The sequence below is a fragment of the Diadema setosum genome, chromosome 4, assembly GCF_964275005.1.
Source record: "Diadema setosum chromosome 4, eeDiaSeto1, whole genome shotgun sequence".
In the NCBI taxonomy this organism is placed as follows: domain Eukaryota; kingdom Metazoa; phylum Echinodermata; class Echinoidea; order Diadematoida; family Diadematidae; genus Diadema; species Diadema setosum.
Window position 1 is genome coordinate 3664298 of NC_092688.1, and position 26124 is coordinate 3690421.

General features: G+C 36.0%; 2 protein-coding genes across 2 annotated transcripts in view; both read left to right on the plus strand.

Annotated features, from left to right (window-relative positions):
• LOC140227304 (E-selectin-like) overlaps positions 1–17397 on the plus strand; it is a 51767-nt gene extending 34370 nt beyond the window's left edge. The window contains exons 5-7 of the mRNA XM_072307726.1: positions 14986–15201; positions 15644–15850; positions 17390–17397. Coding sequence (XP_072163827.1) covers positions 14986–15201; positions 15644–15850; positions 17390–17397 — 431 coding nt within the window. The remainder of the gene's footprint in view (positions 1–14985; positions 15202–15643; positions 15851–17389) is intronic.
• A 597-nt stretch (positions 17398–17994) lies between these two features.
• On the plus strand, positions 17995–22864 carry LOC140226765 (uncharacterized). The gene is made up of 2 exons (XM_072307194.1): positions 17995–18044; positions 21691–22864. The coding sequence occupies exons 1-2, from the start codon at positions 17995–17997 to the stop codon at positions 22862–22864; spliced, it is 1224 nt and encodes a 407-aa protein (XP_072163295.1).
• Positions 22865–26124: the final 3260 nt, after the last annotated feature.

Sequence of the window (26124 nt, forward strand, 5' to 3'; positions counted from 1 at the left end):
ACTTGCTTGTCGAAGCAGGGATATAATGTACATCTTTAAGCACTACGGGTGACGTTGCGTTATTTTTATGGCAGCTCACCTGCCTGTGTCGTGGTGCTGAAGTTAACAGTGACTCCATGTTCTTCATTTCATGATGGATCTTATTCTCTGGCTTTTCGCCTCTGATTTCAGGTCAAACTCTCGACTGCGCGGTGGATTTGTTCACAATGGAAATCCAGGCAGACGACGACTTTCGTGTAGTCGCCGACAGGTGGGAAATACGAGCACCGATTGGCGAGAGAATGGTCCTATGGCTGCAGTCTACCAACAATCATTACGTGGAAGTAACCATACAGGATGATGTATCAACCACCAAAAAAGAAATTGTACTTTCGAATTACACCAGATCTCCACCCGTCTTTTCACTCAGTCATCAGTTGACACTTCGACTATATACATCCAGTCCAGAAATATATATACCCAGTGAAGGTCAACATCAACGCTTCATGTTTAAAAGGTAACAGCTATTTTTGTTTGCTCGGGACACAATCAATATGAATATGTAATTTGAATGACCCTGCCTCTTTTATGTAATAGAGGGTCATATAATCATTAAACTCAACATCATAAATGATCCTCTGTATCTTTTAAAGGACCTGTTGATATATAGCCTGTCATAGATTTAAATGCTACTAAAGTAACTATATGTAACTATTACAAAGAATGAGTTATGTGTTCTTTTAGATTACACTATTCTTTAATTTCAATCTGCTTGAATTCATCCAGAAATGGAAATAAGCCTATCTAATATTTATAAATATGTTATCATAATACTTCATTACATATTCAAAGATATGTTAATAAATGCAGTATATTGTCCTCATATTCTGAGAAAGAATATCCCTTTCAAAAATATTTGCTATGACAAGCAATTTTATTCGTGGCACAGATCATAAGGAAATTATACCGTATGGATTTTGAGAAAAAAAATAAGGCTAATAGGTACATGTGTATACCCTACTTCCCTTTTTGATAACACATTGTGAGCCTAATGGGAAACTACTACGTTGACTGCTGAATTATATATATATTTTTTTTCCAGGTTTGTTTGCCATGTTCTTTCTGTTGTTGAGTGTTTTTACTGACCAATCAACTGTAACTAGAATAAAATAAGCACATCGCCAAATAGAACAGTGATCATCAATCATTGGCAAATAAAAGTAGTACGATTGAAAAATATAAAGGTCTAAAGAAGCGACAAGATATGTCACTGGATCTATTTTCCAATCAAAGTTAAAAGGATTACTTATTTAGTCTAAGGATTAAATAGAGATAATTGGATATTGTGACAATCAGAAGGGGATAGTTCCTATCCAAATAATGTCGTACTCAAAGAAGTCAGGAGAACAATAAAACTTTTGTTTTGTTTCTGCACTGGTCAATGGATGATCTGGTTTGAATATTCTTATGGTTTACTGATGTAATGTGCTATAAATTTTGAAATAAAGCCCTAGTAACACCTCAAGTTTTTCTTTTACATTATTGGGAATCGTTACTCGTGGGCTCAGATAAAATCCCCGTCGAACACTTCACTCGACGCAATACCGAGAATATTATTCAGCACATTCATTTCCAAGAAGAACTAATTTGTCGTTATTTCAATAAAGATGAATCGACCTTGAAACTCATTGGACATCCTTCTCCTCTGGAGGGCTTTGTAGCTGTGCTATCAGCTACAGATAGCTTTGTTTGCAGTGATGGATTCACTGAGCAGGTAGCTGATTCCATCTGTGAGGAGCTTGGTTTCCCATCATTCCAGATTATCTCTAGTGTAATGTTGCCTTTTCACTTACACGCAACAAAATGGGTGAAGGCCAGAAATTGCCCTACACGTAAGTTTTTATTCGTCTGTCTGTTTGTTTGGTTTTTTTCTTACTCTGTGTTTGATTTTAATGATGTCATAATGTAGCATTTAGTAGGGAAGCAGTGCACAGTGTAGATCACCCATGCCAATGTATTGTATACGTGGGACTGAACATCACAGTATAGGCCCTATTTGCAATTCGTGAGACAGTTCGGTGTTTGCGTAATGTAGTTGTACTCGTGTGTTCGAGAAGAAAGTTCCCTCATTCCTGTATTTGTATAATTCCAATTCAAAGGGGAAACTTGGATGCACGTCATGGGTCCGACATGAGTCATAAAGTCCATGATTCATACAACCCACAAGTCGTACAGCCCATGAGTTCGACACTAAGACCCACAACACCGACACATTAAAGCGTGTGCTGTGGTGTCGAACTCGTGTGTTGTTTTTACCTATAGTGACGAACTTACAGGCTATCTTTGCCTAGTGTCGAACTCATGGGCTGTCTGCCTCGTGGGCTGTATAACTCATGGACATGTTTTCATTGTCGAACTCGTGGGTTGTATGACTAGGATGTCGGTCTCGAGAGATGAACCATGAAACTGAACCACAGTCTTGATGAGCCTTCCCGGTTGCTTAGTTGTAGATTGATATAATCAATTAATTGATTGATTGATTGATTAATTTTGATTCTGAATTTCTTTAAACAAGATAAATGTAGTGTTATCAAATGAATGTCATACAAAGTCAATTGAACGAACTAATTGAGTATGATATTATTTGAATCTAACAGTTGAAACAGATATTGTAATCACCTCAAATATACGATATTATTCTATGAAAATGCAAAATGAAAAGCAGCAGTCGTTATTTTATTCAAACATAGAATCCCATGTACAATATAAATACAATATGATACATACTAACATACAAGAATTGGGAGGAGAAATGGAATTTGTTGAAACTCGTTCATTGAAAGACAGGAGAGAGAGGGAGAGGTGTATTGTCTTTCAACAAGTAATCACTGATGGTAGGCCAGTTTGTGGGAGAAGGGGCTGTGACTTAAAGGGTTAATTTAGCATTTGGAGATGAAACAAAACACAGCATTTGGGTGCTTCAAAATAGTTCTTAAATTTGAATTAGGGATAGAAACAACCAATGTAAAATTTTGAATCTGTATAATCGATGTTAAGTATTGTTAGATACACAAAATGCGAACAATAGTTATAATAAGAATGTTTCCAGACTAAACCGTCTACAGTTATGGTTTATTGAGAAAAATACTGATATCTCTTTATATTTTATTCTTTACTGCGAAAATTTAATATGGTAGGATGTTTCGTGACACAACTGACCTACACATTATGCATTGAATGTGGTATCTTGGACATTTTTTAAATCACTGCTTCCGAAGGTAATCTGGACCTTTAAACACAGCTTTACCGAGCCTCCAGCACAGTATCGTTATGTATTAAGGATATCATGTGCTCTTTCCAACATATAAGATTTAATACTGAGAGCATTTTAAATGTCGGGACATATATCGATTTTTTTTTATATGTATGTATATGTACTTGTGAAAGTTTTGATTCCCTGCTCACACGCCCGTACACGCCGGTGCTGAAGATTCATTGAAAGAATCTCTTACGCTTGTTTGCCATGATTTTTTACATAGGTGTTTTGATATATATACAAAGAAAAAATGTATTGAACATTTGTTTAGAAATTAACAAACTCCGTATCTATCAGAACGATAAGTAAGATCATTTTCTTGATGAACACGGAAATACTGGAAACAAAACGGCACCAACAGCAACCTACTTGAGCTCAGAAATGCGCGACTTGATTATGAATATGATCAATGTAGTTGTGCATCTATTCCGTCCTCCGGCTATGGTTAAGGACGTATCAAGTGAAACACATTTGTGTGGTCTACATGCCGGATATGCCTTCATACTTTTTTTTCTTCTGAAGATTTACTTCATAAATAAGACATAATCTGCAGAAGGGAGAAAGATTGCCATAATATAATAAGATGAGGAGATCCAAATGAGATAGAAAAATCTATCTAGGTATTAATCCTTAAGTAAGGAGATGTCTGAGGTTACATCGCGAAATCTCTTCAAACAAAACACTGGCCTAAAGATATATCCCTTTTCAATTTTCAATCACACCAAGTTTTTGCTGGTTTGTTACATCGGAATTAAAATCATATAATTATAAATTACTGTTACAATGATGTACGTTAGTTTATATGCATTGATATCGATTTTAGCAAGGACATGCTTCTTCTTTATGATTTTGAGAAAAGAAGCCTTTTAAAATACTGCTAATTTTAATTCTGCTTCACAAAACAACATACATAGGTTTGCGAAGCATGTTGAACTGCTCCTGGACAAGAGCTGAATGCCCATCTGAGAAAGCTGTGAAGCTGAAATGCAGAGGTGAGAAATACTGGTGTCAATGATAATGGGACTTTGTTTGCTTTTTTGCTTTGAAGAAGATGTTTGTTTGTTTGTTTGTTTGGTTTATTTCTGCATTTTCTTTCTCCGAATACAATTGCAAATGAAAACAAAATGATACAGATACATACACATCAATACAAAGAAAAATCATTTGCGTAACATCATTCAGTCTGAAGTGGCATAATTATGAATCAAAATAACATATTAAGGCATACTGTATCTATTAACAAAGGAGAAATCAATACAGGGGACCGTCATCATAAGCAGAGCTTGACGTGGATGAGGCCCTATCTGAATATGTGATACCAATGTAATACAACACCAATTATATATGTACTCATAAAACTTTTAATCTTAATACACAAAACACATTTTGCTACAGAAAACAAAAAAACAGAAAAGAAAAATAGTGACTTGGCGCTTTAAAACAAGAAAAAAAAAACAGCACGCAGCACCATTGACTGCTGCATGGTATAGTAGACAATAAAAGTGTAGGTGTGTGCGAGTGACAGTGCGTCGTGTGTGCAGGTGACAGTGCAAGAGAGAATAAATGCTGTAGCATGCCTATTTTTGGGGTAAGGTATACGCTTTAATGAATGTATGCAATATCATTATCAAAGAAAGGAACGGGAGGGAATGAAAAAAAAAAACAACACTTTGCATGGATCAGGGCTTATTGAGACTTCAGAAAAAAAGAAGAAAAAGTACATTGATCAAAGACTACTAACTGGAAACATAATAAATACTTTTTTAAATGAGCTTTAAAGAAAAACAGTGAAGTACACTGCTTTAATTGATCAGGTAGGTTATTCCAGACATCGGGACCGTAATGTCAAATTGATTTCTGAGCTAAAACAGTTTTTGGGTTAACAAGGTGAAAATCTGTCGAACGGCGAGTTGGATATGTGTGTATATTCGAATTTAAGTGAAAAATATTATGAAATAAAGAGGGAAGTTGATTTGTTGCATACTTGTACACAAATATACCTGTTTGTAAAATGTGGATGTCCTGAAGCTTCAAAGTATGCAAACGATGAAATAAAGGATCTGTATGAGATAAATATGTGGAATTAGTAATAATACGAATAGCACGCTTTTGGAGTAAATACAATGAATTCAGTTTAGTAATACTACAATTTCCCCATACAATATTTGAATACAATATATGAGGCAAAATTAAAGAATTATATAAAATAATCAGGGATCGTTCTGATAAGAGATCTTTCAACTTCCAGAGTACACCAATATTTCTTGATAGGGTCCTTTGTAAACAGGATATATGTTCGTTCCATGTCAAATGAGAATCGATTGTAATGCCTAAAAATCTAATAACCTGTTTCTCGCAAAGAGAAAACCCATCAATTGATATGTTGACATTATGATCCTGTGAGTAGGTTTTTCTAAAATGAACACAATTTGTCTTATTAACATTTAAAGATAACTTGTTTGATTTAAACCAATTCAATATATTCAATAATTCAGTGTTCAAACGATTAACAAGTGTCCCTATATCATAATCTGATGTAATAATGGATGTATCATCAGCAAAACGTATAAAATTCAAAGATGGAAAAGAACCTATAATATAATTTATATAAATGTTAAACAACAGAGGCCCTAAAATGGAGCCTTGAGGTACCCCACATTTAATATCAAGTTTGTGTGATTCATAAGACTGAAAACTAACATACTGTTGACGGTTTTGCAAATAATTTATAAACCAGAGCAAAGCTTGACCTCGTATTCCATACGTATTAAGTTTATGTATCAATACTTCATGGTCGATGGTGTCGAATGCTTTCGACAAATCCATGTATATACCTATAACATGCTTTTTATCAGCAAAAGCTTCAATCATTTTATCACACATGTGAGCGATTGCATAGTCAGTATAGAATATTCACTTCTAAATCCAAATTGATTGGGTATCAATAAATCATTGGTTTGTAAAAACTGATATAACCTTTTATACACAATATTTTCAAGAACTTTGGATATACTTGGTAATAATGAAATTGGTCTATAATTACTCATTAATTTAAAGTCATCTTTTTTATGAATGGGAATAACTTTTGCAAGTTTGAATGAGTTCGGAAAAATGCCTGTTGAAAGAGACATATTAAATACGTGAGTTAGGGGGCTTACAATGTAAAAAATTATTTGTTTCAAATGAACACTAAGACCATCATGCCCACTCGATTTAGTTGTTTTCAGATTCTGAACAACATTGATTATTTCATGATCATTGGTAGGCGTGAGAAATAATGAATTTTCACAAGGATTGGGTAAATAATCAGTAAAATGTGTATTACATGAATTCATATTAAATGCTAAACTAGGACCAATATTTATAAAATAATCATTAAATGAATTGGCAATTGTGGTGAAATCAGTAATTTCCTCATTGTCAATGATGATAGAGTTGGTAGTTTCTTTTACCGTCTTTCCCATAAGAGCATTGACAGTTTTCCACAATGAAAAAAAGATTATCCTTATTTTTTTCTATATTAGTTGAATAATACAATTTTCGGGACAATCTTATTACTGATGTTAATTGATTTCTATATTTCCGGTATTTCATAAATGAGTTATTACTTTGATTCTTTATTGCTTGCTTATATAACTTATTACGGGTTGATATAGACCGCATAATATCTTTGGTAATCCAGGGTTGTCTATTTTTCTTTAAAGGTTTCCGTTTAACCAAAGGAATATTTTTCTGATAATAATACAATAATCTGCTGATAAATTTTTCATAAGCAGTATCAGCATTGCTTTCATCAAATACATCGCCCCATTCTTCCTGCGCTAAATCATATATCAAAGAATTTATATTACTTTCTGTTTCCTTATAATACATTTGAGATTTTTTTATTTTCAAAATATTGTTTTGTTTGCAAAGAACTATTGTTGATGGTAAAAACAGGTAAATGATCGGATATATCATAATAAAATATACCATTTGTGAATTCTGTGTTTATTACATTTGAAAATATGTTATCAATAAGAGTTTTTGATGTACTAGAAATTCTTGTTGGGTTGTTGATATGTGGTTGAAATGAGAAAGTTGCCAATAACTTAGCAACTGCATTGTATGATTATCAGAATTATTTAAAGGATCAATATTAAAATCTCCCATTATGAAAGTGTCTTTCTTTTCCTGAGAAATAATACTCAGAATTTGATCAAAACTTTCTAAAAAACAATCAATGTTATTTCTTGGGGACCTATATATATTACCTATTATTATATTTTTTGCTTTACTGTTCACAATTTCAACAAAAATATCTTCCGTACCCTCGATGTGTAAGTCATGCCTGACTTTTATATCAATGTTATTTCTGATGTAGAAAGCAACCCCACCTCCCTTGCCTAAGTAACAATCAGAACGATACATTCGATAATGTTCTAAATTAAACATTGGTGATGAATTTGTATTAAGCCAAGTTTCTGATATGCCAATTATACTAAATTGAAAATTTTGTAAAGAGGAAAGAAATGATTCTATGGAATCAAAATTCTTATTTATTTAAAACTTCTGGCATTGATGTGAAGAAGACTAAACAAATCCAAAAATGATTGAAATTTATTTTGTTTTATGAGTGCATTAAACTCGGCAGTTGTGTAATAACTACTTTCGGAGTCATTCAAGCTTTGATCATCAAAGATCATACCATGAGGGATCATTGTCGGTGTGGGGGTATGAGTAGAAATTGAAGGGTTGTGGGAAGAGGTTTGAGTGCAAGTGCAGGTGTCTGTGTGTGCATGTGCGCTGAGCGTGCGTGCGTGTGCATTCATCTTGAGTGTATGTGATAAAGAGTGCAGCGTCTAAATTATTTACTTGAAACTAGAGTCACCGTATACAGAACTAGAAAAATATACAATGTCTGGAATATGCGGGAAGAATTAATGGGTAAAAAAAAAAAAACCTACAACAGTATTTGGCAGTCTGCCAGGGGTACCAAAATGGGTAATTATATACAGCAAATATTATCTAAATAATTACTTTTTATATATTTACGAGAAAAAAACAAACAAAGTGATTGCGAAGAGAATCACGATACATACGAGTCTCATTGAACCCAGAGTGATTGAGCAAGAAGATGACAGGAGCAGTGACATTGGTGTATTGACTAAAAAAAATCAAGCTGGTATAACAATCTCAGCTCTGGAGAGGTACAAAAAAATGGAATTTAGCAGCAAATAGCCTTGTGTGAAGTACTGAAATTATTGTGAGCTATTACGAAACCAAAGGAGCTAACAGTATACAACTTAATACGATTAATGAACTTAGAGAAACTTGGTGGGCTTAAAGTCATTGGACAAGGGTCGTCGTACTGGACTAAATTTCCCGTGCATATTTTTTATTATCTTTCAAAAAAAAAATTATCAAATTTATGGCAGTTAAACCAAATCGGTGTTTGCAGCACCAGGGATAAAATAAATGCACTGACATATTCATGCAGAAACATGCTGTCTTTAAACACTGTGAAAGTGCTAGTTGTTTCATTACCCTCTTTTAATAGAGGGTCACACACACACACAAAAAAAAGAAATGGAACAGAACCTGGCTGCACATACAGTTGTATATTCGTATATAATGTGGAATGACGATCGAGTTGTCGCCTCAGGATTGGAATATTGCTATGTGGCATTGAACAACGTACTGAGTTGAATTCTCCAGGAAAACCTGGAAGACCAAGAGTCATTAACCGTAGGCTAGAAAATGATATAACACCTGACATGTTCGCATTACTTTGTGGTTCATCATTTGGCTAAATGGATGTTTGTGAATAGGTCTACCAGGATGGAATAGAATAGTAAGACACTCTCGTTCAAATGTCTTGACAATCTGAGCCTGGATAAACTTAATTGTAATGGAATTATAATGATTGATACGAAATAGGGACAGCCACAATGGGCAGTGCATACTGTGAAAATCCGAGTTGTCTCAATACTTTGTCATTTAGAGGGGCTCACGAGAACAATGAAACCATGCCGCATGCACTGGCGGGCGGTTTTGTGCAAAATGGGAATGACAAAAGAGTTCTTGTCTGATGAATTGAAATAATAGAAGTACATGACTTAGTTAGTTGAATGCAAACCTGGTCGAGCCAGTCATTGACTGTGGGCCAATAATAGAAGTACACACAGTATCTTGTGGGTCAGTGAAAAAAATCTCTCAGATTAAATTCAGTTTATCTAAATAGATGTTTACCAAATACCATAGATGGAACAGAACACTGAACATTCTAACTGATGCATACTGTATCCAAGTCTTAAACATCTTGTCTTCACACGTTGTAAATGTCCCACAATGTATACAGCCTGAATGTGAAAAAAAAAAAAAACGCCTAACAAATGTACGTGTCTTTATTATAGTATGCTGGTATTGGCATACTGGCGTCCTGGTGATAATATTACAATGCTGGTTAAGAATTCATGGAAAACATTTAATGTGGAAAACACCGCAAGACCAATGAAAGACAACAATGCTTTCATACTATACAGCAACAAGTCGAGAGTAACAAAGAGTTTGACGAAAATGTCACGCCTTGCAATCCTTTGCACTCTTTCATCTCCATTCCACTGAAAAAAACACACACCATAAAATCATAAAAGTATATGTTGTACTAGGCTCTGCAATGATCATGGTGATTTGTAAGACCAAGTCTTGGGTTCGAATCCTGTCTCACGCGTTCAATCTTGACCTACAGCGGTAGGTGTGAAAATAGGTACGTGGCAGTGCTTGGGTAATACATGGCAGATCCTGAAGAACTATGTTATCGCGGAAGACGTAACCTTGTTGAACAAGGCATTATTATTGAGGTGATTATCATGCAAATGTAAAATTTATAAGGGATTTATCGTGGGATATTCTATTGCTTCCTGCAGGACCTGGATATCTAGGATGCTACACGAGAGAGCCGAGCTCGTCGGATAGTCCACTATTTCAGAATTTCATCAGACATGACGTTGAATCTAATGCAGAGTGCGCCTCCACGTGTCGAGAACAAAGACAGGTCGCTGATGTAGCTGTTATACACCAAGGCGCATGCGTGTGCGTCCCATCAGAGACATTTGCTGTCATGTCCTCTTCTGAAACTAATCTTCACGTTTGGTCTTGTCCAAGCATGGCGGAACTGAAATTCAAACCTTCTGTGTATTATGCATTCAATGGTAAGTAATTTACCTAAGAAGATTTTAAAATTGTATCCAAGCAAGGCTATGATACTAGAGACGAAATTACCACACTCGCCGGAATAGCATTTTAGACCACGAGGCTAAGACAATCTGTCTTTACACATCATCAAAAGATATTCACTTTCAATACATTAATGGGTTAGTCCAAGTATTTAGCAAAGGCATGGACTTCCATTTGAATAACCCGCGTTACCAATTAGGGGTCTCAGAGGTTTCAGCGTTGTATAGAACATAAAGAATTGTTGTTTCAATTGTTGTATAGAACATAAAGAATTATTGTTTCAATTCGTGTCATGCCATTGTCTTCATCAGCAGTTGTCCTTTGTCTACACGAAAATGAAGACCCCAGCACGTGATCGATTTATCCAATCGCTTGCAAGTAGTTTACTTCCTGGTGCAATATTTTCAAATGGTGCACGACAAAAATCTGAATTGTTTCAAACAGTGCAAACAGACAGACAATATGACCCCATTCCATAATTCCAATGGCTTTTGATATGATTATTATTAAAAAAAAATCGCAATTTAACCTTAAGATGAATAATTTTCATAATCACTTTTCATGTTTGTTTGTTTGTTTGTTTGTTTGAATTAATTTTCTTCCAACACAATCTCATACATAATCAAGATCTTTTCAGTAATATCACATAGAATATCAGTAAGCAGATTACAATGTACATAATTCAAAGAAGGAAAATTGATGTGTAAATCAATTCCATTAACAAAATATAACTCGTATTACCAAATTTCCAAATAATTACCTGAGAAATTATGCAGAAGAAGGACTGCCACTATAAGCAAAAGCTTGAACACGCGGCAGCTCAGGGACCTATGTACATAATACACATATATTGTTTGCGGAATGGGGATATACTACAAAATATAATACACTGTAAATGCATTATGTTTTATATTCTAGTGCATAGATACGAATAAAAATAAAGTGAAGTATGATGATGATGATGACGATGATGACGATGATGACAGGGCAATGATGAGGAAAAAATGTGATAATGAAGATGAAAGTGATGGTGGTGATGCCGAAGGTAATGGGAATGAAATTAAATGATAGACACAGAAACATTGCGTATATTTGTTGTAGTTTTAAATCCAATTTACAGGAAAAGAAATGTGATGAAACAAAACAAAATCTATATTCAGATGCTATGTTTATAGATTGTAATCTGACAGTAACGTAGTTTTCAATCTAGCCTTAAAACAATTAATAATTTGGGATTTACTAAATATAAATTTTGCGAATTACGAGTGGGATACGAATGGGCAGTATAATTCAGTTTAAAGGAATCATGAAAAGTGTTTGGAAGTAAGTTGTTCAAATACTTAAACATAAAAAGCAAAGAGTGAAAGGTATTTATATCAAATATATTCAGTGTTTTTAACTGATAAAAAAGTGGATTGGTGTGGGCTAAGTATTGTGAGCCAGTACAGATGCGAATGGCTTTCTTTTGTAATAAATAAATAGAGTTAAGTTTAATTTTGCACTTGTAGCCCACACTAAATTACAATACGTAATATACGATAGGATTCAAGAATTGTAAAGCATAAAAAGAGTAAGTTCAGGAAGATAACTTCCCATCTTTGAAAGAATACCTATATTTCTAGAAATACAGGTTGTAACATGACGTATATGATCATTCCAGGTTAAGTTTTCATCAATGAAAATGCCTAAAAACTTGAACTTTTACGTTCAAGAAGTACATTATTAATCCTTATATTATTTGCAAAATCATCTGTGTGAGTTTTCATATGCTTAAAATAAATATAATTAGTTTTATCAATATTAAGTGATCATTTATTATTCTTAAACCAGCATGATACATTTGGTAACTCTGCATTAAGCGTGGATACTAACGTTTCTATATTATCGTGGGAATAAAAGATATTGGTGTCATCGGCATATAATATAAATGATAATATAGACGACGAATTAACGATATCATTGATATATAACAAAAATAGAAGGGGACCTAATATTGAGCCCTGGGGCACACCACATTTTATCTGTAAAGATTTTGACGACATGTCATCACGTACAACATATTGCGGTCTACATGATAAATAATCCCTAAACCACGAGAGTGCAACACCGCGAACACCATAAAACTGTGACTTTTTAAATAAGATATCATGTTGTAACGTATCAAACGCCTTAGATAAATCCATAAAAACTCCAATAACATGTTTTCTATTTGCCATTGCGTTTGTAATTTGATCATACAACTGGACCAAAGCCGAATCTGTAGAATAATTCTTTCGGAAACCATATTGATGTAAATTCAAAACTGTATGATTATGCAAAAATCTATAAAACCTATCATATATAATTTGTAATCAAATTGTGTGTAACCAAACAAGAAATTATTCCAGGTCCCTGATGCAACAGACAGTTTAAGAGCATATTTTGCGGACATTAAGGAAACGTTGTGGTTCTGTTTAATTCGTCATGTTGACAGGTTTATGCACATGAAAGTCTTCATGATGTAAATTTATTTGTAAAAAGAATAGCGTATCAACTGAAACGTAAAAGTGAAATTGCTTTACTTCATTTATCTAAAGATTTTCGATATAGGAATTCACGAAGAATTGTGTCTTTAATGATATATTTTCGAATGCATTTTCGCTCAATGATAATAATACATCAGTATTATTGGAATTTTATGAATTTCACGTTTAACTTGCTTTTAATGTTGAAACTTTATTGTGTTCAGTTTTTAATAATCAGATATTCACTCACCAAGCTGTATTCAGAGACAATATGGTGTATACATTCGTACTGGAAATGTACAATTAAAGATAAATCACAACTGCTAACATTGAATATTTCGGTATGCTGTGCTCTTGGGAGACTCGGCCAAAGCAAGTTGTAACCATTAATGCATGGAGCAGTTTATTGTAATGTGACAACGCAGTTCCTATAAATTTTATAAACACTCATCTTTATTTCTAGTATCTCATGGCTTTTGCAAGGAGCTTGACTTTGTCCCAAACGGAAAATGGGATTCCAACATCACATGGTTTGGCGCTATGGTAACCCTCACGTGTGACCAAGATTATGCCATCAATGGTAGCGCCACACTCCAATGTGTGAGACTACCTGGACGGTCGACTTACTTCCCGGTTTGGAACTCGTCGGTCCCATACTGCCAAGCAGTTGACAGTAAGATCTCTCTTTTTTTTTAAAACTTTCATACTGACTCAATTTCCTTCTCCTGAATTCTTCTGCCCCTCTAATACGTATATATCCATGCAGTCATTGAGTAAACTGAAATTTCAAGCTGGTTTCAACCATAAAGGATTAGTTCACTTGCCGGCTCAAAGGGCAAAGATGCGGTAGAGTTAACTCATATAAGCTCAATGCTGCTGTCGTTGTAAGCCAATTCTATAAGAAAGTAATGTACAATATGCACACACACACACACACACACACACACAAACACAAGATATTTAGAAAGCAGCCAATAGGTCGAGATATTATAATGAATATAGCGACTTCATAGAGACGTTTACAATAAATCAATACCGAAAATGCCCTTTTTTTTCATCCCCCCCCCCAAAAACCTGGATAATGACTTTTTAACGTTTGTTTGGTTGGAGTGTAGTCATAAGCATGGGTTTTCATAGGGATATATATATATATATATATATATATATATAATATAAATGAATACATATATATATAAATGAATATATATATACTATATATATATTATATATACGTATATATTCATATATATATATATATATAAATAAGTATATACATATATATATATATCATATATATTCACCTATGTATTACATTCATCAGAGATCTCGTCTCTCATCCTTTCGGGTCTACTCCGAGATGACTAAAAAGCGAGATGTTATGATCTCGTCTTCTCGAGTCCGAGAAAGCGAAAGGGTGAAATATGACTATGGGATCAGTCGCTGGTCTGGCAGGTGGTCGCCATTAGTCACGCTAGGACTCTCAACTACACGTTTCCATCTCGAGGGGTGGGGTGGGGAGACTAATGTGGTCGCTATGAGCAGGTGGTCGTTGAGGACAGTTGAGAAAGTTTGACAGTTTATGACTTGTTGCTGCACCTAGCTTGTAGATGAGTATAAAGAGACTAGGGTGAATAAAATTTTGTGACAGATAAAAATTTCTACCTCTTGGCTTTGTTTCTTTTCCTTTTCTTTCATTTTTTGTCAATTTTCAGCAAAGAATATAAGTGAACATAACATGTCAAAATTAATCTATGAATTAAAGTTGTTTATACCATTTGCTTTACCGATGATAATGGACGAAAATTAGTAATGATGTACAGGAGCACAAACCTTAAAGACGTAATGTAAAATTTACATTTTGAAGCACTAGGCTTTATAATTATGAAAAGGTTTGTTCATGTTTTTCTAAACTAACTCCACATCTTTCCTTTCCTCTCTTTCCTTCTGCTTTTGCTTCATACATAGAAGATCAAGTGGTATTATGTGATCATCCTGGTAACGTGTCTAACGGAGAATGGAACTCCGTCATTACGTCACTGAGATCTTCTTTAACTCTCACCTGCGATGATAGTTACGTCATCAATGGCAGTGCCACATTGCAGTGTGTGACATCTAGAGACAACAATCTACCTGTCTGGAATACATCAGTCCCGTCTTGCCAGATAATCAAGACTAACATCGAGGGTACCTGTCCCGTCTTTTCAAAGTATTTTGGTGTTACATATGTACAAGTCACATTAACCTTGTTAGGAATAGGCTTTAAAAATAATTCGGAAGCACTGCCGAAAATTTTCGAATACAGGTCTCTAAAGAGGGGTCTCGATTGCCATTGGACAGTTGGATGAGCTTGGTGTTGGTCACCAGAACCACAACTAAGTTTGTAGCACTGTTATCAAGTTCTGCTCAGTAAAACTCTTAATTTATGGAAACATGTACCAACAACTGCCAAAAAAAAATGCACATCGAAAAAACGAAAGATTTAAGCAGGCTACTATTCCATTTCAGTGTTTAGATATTCTCTTTTTAAGATTGGACAGTCAATCTTAACAGTATAAAGCGTAACACTTTTTCGTTTTTGCAAACCTGACAATCTCCATCACTCCTGCGATTATTTTCTCCTTTATAGATAAAGAGCAGGAATGTCGTTACCCCGGTAACGTAACGCACGGAAAATGGGATTCAACCACTTCGCGGCTTAACTCCACAGTAACCCTGGAGTGTGACAGAGGTTACGTCCTCAATGGTAGTGCTACGTTGCTGTGTGTACCGCTATCTGTTGACGGATATCAACCAGTTTGGAATGCATCAATCCCTTCATGCCATGCAGTCGAAAGTATACGGTCAAACCAACCTTCACGGCCAACTGTCTATAGCGGCCACCTGTCGTCTATGGCCACTGAAAAATCCCCTCCCCTGCGAAAAAAAAAAACGTCATATCAAATACCCTCCGCATAGCTGTCAAGTGGCCAACGGCCACGAACTTCATATCCTATTGTAGAATTTCAAGTGTCGCGGCCACAGGCCTTGTGCAAGGCGAACAGGTCAGTGATAACCACTTCTGAAATCACCCACCATTTAGCCAGAGTAATGCCGTCGTCCAGTGCTTGCCTGCTGCATGCAAGCTAGTGTGGAAGAACGCAATCAGCTGCATTGTTCAATGTTTGAAACACATGTATACTTACACTGACTGGAGACTTGTAGGCCTAGTCCCAGGGCCGGCGCACTGTTTTCAAAAGTGTGGGGGCCCACTTCCGGGTTTCATGAGCTAACAAGCAAAAAAAAAAAAAAAAGGTCCTCAGCTCATTCTCTCCCCTCCCATTGTAGTGCTTCTTACGTACTTCCGGGTTGAAAAAAGTGTGGGGGCCTAAAGTGATGACACCTTATGTATTCCTTTGTATGGTGCACAAAAAGTGTGGGGGCCCGAGCCCCCACGGCCCCCACGGCTGCGCCGCCCCCGAGTCCTACATGGATTTTTACATGTGCGCTTGCACAGCGTAAGCATGCGGTACACATTATCATGGCAGCTATACCTGTCTAAAAACGGCCATTCCTTTTCTCCTCCTCGGGTGGCCGCTATAGACAGATTTGATTGTAATTGATCGATATAACACTGACGCTTAGATATTGCATCAGAGAAACAAAATGTGTACAATATCACTCAGATGTGGACTAGTGTCTTAGTAGCGTCTGTCGTTGTGAATCGTTTGAGCCATTATGTTTGGTAAGAAATGTTTTCGGGTTGTTGATATTCAGTTGTTATTTCAATTACGTCACCACCAACAAAGCAATGAAATGTTTTTAGTACGCAACCATTCTACCTGCGAATCATGGTCTCCATAAAGAATTGACAATAAGAAAAAGTGCCTGGTCTAGAACCTGACACCTAAAGATGTTAGTGACCAATGATCTATTTCCCAGTTCGTCTAACACCACCACGGCTAAACCCACATTTGGTCTCCTATCAATTTTGTCTAATGCCCGCTTGGTCCAATCCTCACTTGGTATAATGCCTGGTTTGGCTAATTATCGTTTCGTGTAATGACCAGATAGTATAATTGCAATTCATCTAAACAACTAACTGCAAACAATAAGTACTTAAGAACTTGTCCTAGCGATTAAAATTTAAGGACCCTATCAATAGGACCAGTGAACAGCCAGGTGTTGAATACAGAGATTACATGGCCATACGCATTTTTCTCTTCAAGAGTGCTAGATTATGTTCAATGTTGGGGGCTACACGCAGGGAGTGGAGCGAGGGAATAGTGTGCGAGGGGGCGGGCCGGGGTTTCCCCCTCCGACACGAGGGAGGTTTTGCGGTTTATGATTTTAATGTAACGTTCTGGTGCACACTTTCGGTCTTTACGGTGTGAAGGTGGATAGCGCTCATTTGCAAAAATTTACAAAATAAACGACAGTGAATGATAATGCCATACGTATCCTCATACTAATATGATAAACAGAAATATATTGAACAAATATAAGAAAAGAGAACTAAACTATTTAATTGTTGTTTGATTTGTTCTTTTAATAATCAAATTACTTGAAATATCTGAGTCGGAAGAAAAAAAACACCAAAGGGAGTTTTAAAATGGGGGGGGGGGGGGGGGAGGAGGCAGCTGTCCCCACCACCTCCACGCTGCGTATAGCCATGACAGGTAGAATGTATCGTTTAATGTTCAAAATAATCAACATTATCATAGACGTGTAATCATTTCTGCCCACAGGGAGATAGATGGATAGATAGATAGATAGAGGAAAAAACAAAGATTGCTAAAAAAAAAATAAATAACAGAGACATGTGCTGCTTTATTTCGTGGAAGAGCTATCACAGTGTGTGGAAGTGAAACTACAATATTTTTGTGTGGTTATTAACTCTGCCGTTTATTCACCAATTCCACTTTACGCACAGTCACTACTCCTGCGCCAAAGGGTAAATTTCTGCTGATTTCACTGGCAGTGTCATTTGTGGCTTTTATCATGCTGCTTCTCCTCGTCATCACGGCCTGGTACCTGCATCGGAGAAAGAAGTAAGTTTAAAATCAGGTTATATTATGGAGTCCCTACGAGCATTTTACAGACGGGGAAAATGCCGTCAAAGCCAGTTCATGAGATGAGGCTGGTATTATAAGATCATAAGTGGAACCAATACTCTAAACGGTAACGAAGATTCAAGATTCAAATTAATTTTCATTTCCATTAATAAAACAGAGAAATTATACACAATGTATAAGCAGAACATGTTTGTAATAGTTGAAAAAAAAAAACCCAACGTGATTTGATAAAGTACATTGTTAGAATGAATAACAAATGAAGAAAACACAATTGTATTTTTAGAACATATGCATAATATGCATTATTATAGTACAAGTTGATTAAGAATGGGAATGGAAAGAGATAAGCTAGATCACAACGTTTTTCTGCCCAGCACTTTCGTTTCAACCATTTTCAGCTCTGGATATTCTGTGTATCAGATATGGCAGAGAACCTTAACAAGTGCTTAAGGACAGAGATACACTACATTTGAGGTCGAGTGATTGAGATTTAAATGGAACTAAAACAACTCTGTTATTTACCTATACATGGTGAAACCATGACACGGCACACTGGCCAATAAAAGACAAAATATTCTGTTGAGATTATATTCAAATACGAAATAAATAAGACACGGGTTTGTTTATATGCTTATTAGAAGAATGTCTATTCAGCACTTTACGCAAAAAAGAACAATAACAAAGGAAAGATACACAGACACACGCATTATTTTCTGGTCCATTGCATAGTCAACAATGCTCTACAATTAATAACACATTAGACAGATTTATTGATCCTTGAACCAAATTTGCACCATAGTGTACATTTTGTTAACCACATGAAGGCATAGGAACCTAAACTCATGTAAGTATGTAATGTATATACCTTGCTTTGCCATCAACCTAAAGAAAAAAGACACACATACACAGTTACAGTTTGGGGTAAGTACGCACTAGGCCTACTAGGAAAATCACTTTGTCATGTTTAGTTTGATTTCGGAAATTAAACTGAAAGTGAGAGAAGTGGCAGATGAATTTTTATGTTTCATGTTTTTGGAAATTGGGATTTACGAAAGTCAAAACCAATACAAAGACATCAATTTTGAGAGTTTGATTTCTCCATAAAATTCCTAGTGATCGAGTATGAAATGATGTAATATATATATATATACATATTTGTCACGCTAGTCATTTGCTTATACAGTTGAAATGTTATACTTCTTGAAGATATTGTGATTTACGGATTAGAAGGATATTACACTTTAGGAAATATGAATAGATTGAAAGTTTTGCGGATTATTTCACTTTTATCTATCAGTTTCTATGCACTTGATGAGTTCAGCCTACAGAAACTGGGTTTTGCTTTTAATGTTCATTTTTTACGCCTCCGCCACGAAGTGGTGCCGGAGGCATTATGTTGTCGGGTTGTCCGTCCGTCCTTCCGTCCGTCCTTCCGTCCGTCTGTCCTTTCGACCGTCCGTCCTTCCGTCCGTCCGTAATGAATTTTGTGGACAGCGTAACAAAAAAGCCTTTTGAGTTATCCTAATGAAACTTGGCATGTATGTGTATTAGGGGGTGAAGTTGTGCCTATCAACTTTTGGGGGCACATGCTCAAGGTCAAAGGTCAAAAGGTCAAAGTAAAATGCTTAAAATTTCACTATTTCCCCCATATCTATGCAATACCTGAAGATTTTTTCTTGACACTTAGTGTATACATGTATTACCCACTTTAAATTCTCTGGTGAAAGTTTGGGGTCATGAGGTCAAAGGTCCAAAGGTCAAGTAAAAATGTTAAAATTTCACTTTTTTCTCCGTATCTTGGAAATCGTTCAAGGTATCTTCATGGAACATAGTATATATGCATGTATTGACTAGCAGTGGTTATCTAGGGAATTTGGGGTTCATGGGGTCAAAGGTCAGGGGTCAAAGGTCAAGGGCAATACTTCAAAATTTTACTATTTCTCTTATATTTATGCAATGCCAGCAGGATTATTTGTTTTTTTTAACTTGGTGTATGCGTGTATAACCCAATAGAGATTCTCTGTTTTGTTTTTTTTTTGGCCAAGAAGGTCAAAGGTCAAAAGGTCAAAGATGAAATGAAAGTGCTGAACTTACTTCTTTCTCCATATCTCGGAAGTGGCTCAAGTTATCTTGAAACTTAGTACATACACTCAGCAAAAAAAAAAAAGAAGGTAAACACTTTTTCAGGTTTATATTTCTCATAGAATATTTGGCTAAAAGTTAATGTATTATATATCATATTGAAGGTTATGTAATTGGCTATCAGCCTAGTAGGTCAATAAAATGGGAAACTTTACGCATGAGTGAACACCTTTGTTTTTCTCTTCGAAGGCACAAAAGCAAAAATTGCAAAATTGAACGAGTTGTCATTCATGCGCAAGTGCTTCTCCATATAACAATAAGAACAAAGACAAATTTAACACAATTAGACACATGAATTTAGTTGCAAAAATGAACCTTTGATCTCTATAATATCTTTGAATCCCAAATATCAATAAAGAAAATAATAAAGGAGAAAAATGAAGAATCTTGGGTCAAGCAAAAATTCAAATGAAATAAGAGACGAAGAAATATTAATAAAAATGGTATAAATTTCAATTTGTTTTCAAATGATAGGAGAATTGTAAATGATATTTGGTTTAAAATTCATCTCATGAATCTTTGGCTTACTTACTAAAAAGAGTAAAATAAAGAAATTCTGTTTATTTATTCATCTTTATGCCATTACTCCCCATGTCGTTTGAAATTTTAGCTTACAAGAAAATCTAATTTTCCTCCTTTAGTTTCCCATTTTGTTTCTGTTTGAGGTTATAAAGAAATAAAGAGAACAAAAACTTGCTTATGCTTTTCATTTATGTCTCTCATTGTTTGAAAATGGCTTTTTGTTGTCATTGTCATCTTGAAGGGCATTACCAAGTGAAAGACAACTTGTCAAATTTTGCAATTTTTACTTTTGTGTCTTGGCGGGTAAAAATGAATGTGTTCACTCATGCGTAAAATTTCATTTTGTATGAACATACTAACTTGATAGCCAATGAAATTACCTTTAATATGGTATATAATGCATTGATTTTCATCGAAATCTCCTAGAAATATGATCTCGAAAAAGTATTTACTTTCTTTTTTTGCTGAGTGTATTTACATGTATGCCTGTTCTGCCTGACAGTGATTCTCTTATGAATATTAGGATCAAAGGCCAGATGAAAATGGTAACAATTTTCTGTTCAATACAGAAATTGCACTTTTTCTCCATACCTTGAAAATTACTCAATGCATAAACTTATGAAAGGGTCAAAGTCAATTTAAAGTTCTTAAATCCCCAAATACATGCTCTCCTATTCATCCAATTAAACATAGGTCAAGGAAGGTGAATATTCAACACATTTGTGACAAACATATAATTTTAATATTTTGCCAATTTTGTAACAATGTAATCACACAATGTCCACATGTACTATAGACCTACAATGTATTAGGAGAATCATGCATTATGGCGGAGGCATACCAGTCGCCATAGCGACATTTCTAGTTGTGTATATGTTATAGAATTCAGTTTAAAATGTTTTTTAAACATAAATATTTAGAGCTCATAAGCAAAGGTGTTTCGTCTTACTTACTTCAGATACAAACCTTCATCACATCGAAATCAGAGAGATGGTGACATGAATAACGATAACGTTCAACCTCCAGTCCCTGGTACTCCCTCTGCCAATTTGGATTACCCAATGCGTACTTGGGTCAGCAGCACAGTAAGAACTGACCCTCCGATTCCTGCTGTCCTCGAAGAACCTGCAAGTGATCCACACCAATCGTTACATGTCTACCAGGATGCGGAAGAGGTACGAAGATGTGGTGCAAAGATCCCACTAATGTCAGAGCACCCATATCCGGTGGACAGTGGTGGGCATTGCGGCGCGTATCGTCCGCCGGTAACATTAGATCCAGAGCCAGGGAGAGGAGTGGAGGAATATAAATACCACAACGTGGTCCCCAGTGGTTTTGGCAGGGGTACTGTGGCCAAACAGGTTCGTTTGTTTGACCCGACTGTCTACAATACTCTTGATAGTGCACGGGATCCTGTCGTTGGCCATAGTGCCATGATATCGCAGAAGATTAAATGGGCTGAGAATACTAGCTGTACTTGGGATGCTGACATCGAAGGTGAAGAAACGTCTTTGAAATTCCACCCACAACGAGGACCTGTGGGAACCCTTGACTGGAACACTATTGACGGCGAAAGTGATTATGACATCACCGGTGCCGCAAGCGTAGTATACGACGGACGGAAATTGCCTATGGTCACAACGGCCTACCCAATTCCTGACAATAATACGGCAGAGGAAGAATCGTTGAGAAAGCCCACTATGTCCCCTCTCCGCACTAATCACCAACCTCTGGGGAACCTCGGGGAACTCTTTTACTACCAGCTGGACTCAAGTGAGGCTGCTGACATCACCATTAGCCAAGCACCACGATCTCCGTCAGCATTCGACTCGGATGACTACAGCCTGTTGAATCCTCGCCCAGGCTTTTTACTCTGCTATCCAGGGCTTGAATCTCATGCGAGAGGAGATCATAAATACAACGACAAAGATACGGCAGTAAATTCAAATCTCATAGAGAGTAGCTCCGAGGCATTGTATGCTAAAGTAGATAAGCAGAACAAAAGGCGTTTAAATGAAAAGGAATTAGTTGTCTCTCACCAGGGCACCACAAACGTCACAAATGGCGCCACCGCAAATTGGCCTGTCGAGCAACTCTATGCAACGATAGATAAAAGGGGACGAAAGTGTTAAAATGGGCTTGTAATGAAAGGCATTTCAAGAAATGGAGCATAATGATAAGTTAAACCTTCTGGGATAGGTATTTTTACCATTTTTTTTTCGAATTGTTTAGGTACAGTGATTATAGTTGATCAGCAGAATCACAGAGCAGGGAGGTGTGATCTCCCTGGGCAGAGTTGACCTTGATTTCAGCACAGAGGCATCTTGTGGCGTTTTAGGGCAATTTGAATACCAATCACTACAAGAATACAAACAAAAACACAAGAGGCACTATCAGGGACAACACGCCTTATGGCTTTGTACAGCGGAAAAAAACGATCAGCTGTGGAAAAAACAAGGTTTTGGGGCATTTTATTTTCGCATACGCTTTGTACGCAGTATTTCATTTAATGGACTTGACACAGTTATGATCGCATTTTAATGACCTAAATACTTCATGACTACACGCAGTGGCCGTACACAAAAAAACACTCAAAAAATCAACTAAAAAAAAAAAAAACAGATGCAAACACAGGAATATACAATTACAACTGCATCTGTCCACTTTTTCTTTTGCATTGGCATATGGACACGAACTTTCCCCAAAATATATTTTTTCTTGTGTGTGTGTGTGTGTGTGTGTGTGTGGCTTGGATTTTCTCTCAAAGAGTCGTGTTGTTTCACTGTAAAGTTGGTTGTGGTGAAAGATATTTTCTATATTTATCTTTCCAATTTAGCATTTTCCTCACATACTCCAAACAATAATCCCAGTGAGAACTGTTTAACTTCACATCCATAGATACTATGAATCTAATGCACAATTTTTCTTCAAGATATTGCTCATTTTTTCACTCTCTATTAATCTGAACAACGCCAACTTTGAGAAAATGTAGACAGTCGAATTATTTAATCAGTGGCGTTAAGACAGAGCATGTTGCAGGTCTTGGTGATTATCTATTTTGAAATACGGATATGAATTATTATCAGTGCTTTGATAATTTTGTAGCTGTGAATCAGATAGGAGACTGATAATGAGCGTGATGTTGTACATATTATACTTCAGTCAAAATACATCTTCTTTCATTCACATCCCCTCACAAACACACTCACACACATGCATATACACACGCACACAATCATAACCTTCAAAACGTTTATACATTAATCAATCATTTAGACACAAACTACATTCACTTATATCTTTTAAAACTGTTGTAACTCAATTGAAGACACACCTGCATACAGGCATATCATACGCTACACGATTTTGACTCGGTACATTTCAATATTTTTTATTTCCTCCGATGTCGTGTATCTCTGAGATTGGTGTTGATATCATCTTTATTGTTTTTTTTTTAATCTCTTGTAGGTCTACGAATCTATGTCATGTACTGTAGGTTATAACTGTGTTCTGTGTATATATGTGTATGTATATCACTTTGTATATTCTGATATGTTCTGTGTATGCCTGCAATTCGTATCCGGGCAATTACCCCCCCCCCCCCCCGGCTAAATACTGGTTAGTGGTAAGGTTAGAGTAAAGATTAGGGTTAAGGTTAGGTTTAGGGTTATAAATTTGGGTTAGGGTTAGGATTAGGTTAAGGATTAGGATCAGGATTAAGGCCAGGGGAAGCCAGGGTCCGGGTTAATTGCCCGGGGGTAATTGCCCTAGACCCCTGCAAACAAATTGCCATAAATTGGCAATCTGTCGATGCACGTCTGTGGACGAAACCTGGAGATGCTAGCTGCATCTGTTGATGCTAATCAACATTCATGGACACATTATAGGCCTATAGTATAAATCAAGCATGACAAGCATTGGACATAAAACACAGTGATATGTTATAATTAAGAGTGCTATAACAAGCAATGCAATCATATTGTTTCAGCGCATGAAAATAAACATATCATTCCCATTTTGTGTATTTCCATTCACACGAAACTAGGGTACTTGCGCATCAATACATTATTTTTACTGATGAGGTTATGCAGGCAATAGATGTCTTCATAGAATGATTAATAAATAATGTTCCATTTATGTGTACAGCAAAGCCAGCGTAGGATGTCAATATTACGAACAACTGACATAATGACTCACAGCCGCTATACAAGCGCTTCTGGACACAATAGCGGGAAAAAAGAAAACAAAGAGGAAAGAAAATCAAAAATCATAACTGAAGAAATTAAATCAGCAATCAATAAAAGGAAATCTTAAGCAAAATACAACAATATCGGATCTTGCACTCATCGGTTCTACAAGAATCGGCACCAGAAGGTTGCATACTTTTTGCCATTTAGCGCTGAACAACTGAGAGTATGAAGGACTGTTTATGATATGCAGATTATGATGAATGAAGTAGCTGAGGATCAGTAATGTATACAGTTCTGCCTCAGTCCCATACATTGACATTACTGCTGGTTACTGGCATGGCACTACCAAACGGTGTGTACAAATTGAATAATTTCATCCATTCTGTTTGTATGCGTTCTATTCTGTTCTATTTTGTTTGTATCGATGTCATGTTCCGGCACAGGCGCCAACGAATAGAATTCTATTGATATGGTAATACCAAATCTACTACTAGTAACAGATATAAAGCTCGATAATACAATTAAGGGTGTATAAAAAGACATGTTCTCAATGATTGACAAAATATATTGGTAACTAGACTTCCTGTCTTCTTTATGCCTCTCTGGATCTAGGTGCATTTGTGATGAGCGTGTGTGAATGTGTGTGACACTAGGTTTAGGAACAAGTTTTGCTCCCTCTCGTTCTATCTCTCTCTCTCTCTCTCAACTGATGTACGCACCAGTTAGTCTTATTTATTTGTTTTGGCGCGGGTTTTGGTTGACTATCTTGTCATGGTCACATTTGAAATTATCTTTTTTTTTTTTGCCAAAGAATAAGGATTTTAATTACAATCACATGTTACCTCTCAGATGTCGTGACCTTTTCCTCCGCTGTTTTGATTTGTAGTGCTTAAGATTTTGCTGAATAAATGGAATGAAATAAATGAAGTAATGTGTGAATAAATGAATGAATGAATGGATGCTAATTCAAAGACAACTTTTTATACATAATGTAAGTGAATTGCCAGACTCTAAGCTTTAAAATGATGTATCACTCAAATCAAATGGACTCTTCTAACCTATCTAAATATTGGAAAGAAAGCACACACTCTGGAGAAGTGTGAACTGAGAAAAGAGGCTCTGAAGTACAGTGTCTATTCAAACGCTTGATCTTTACCAAGCCGTGCTCGCTGTGCGATGAATGGGACAAAAAACTGATGTAA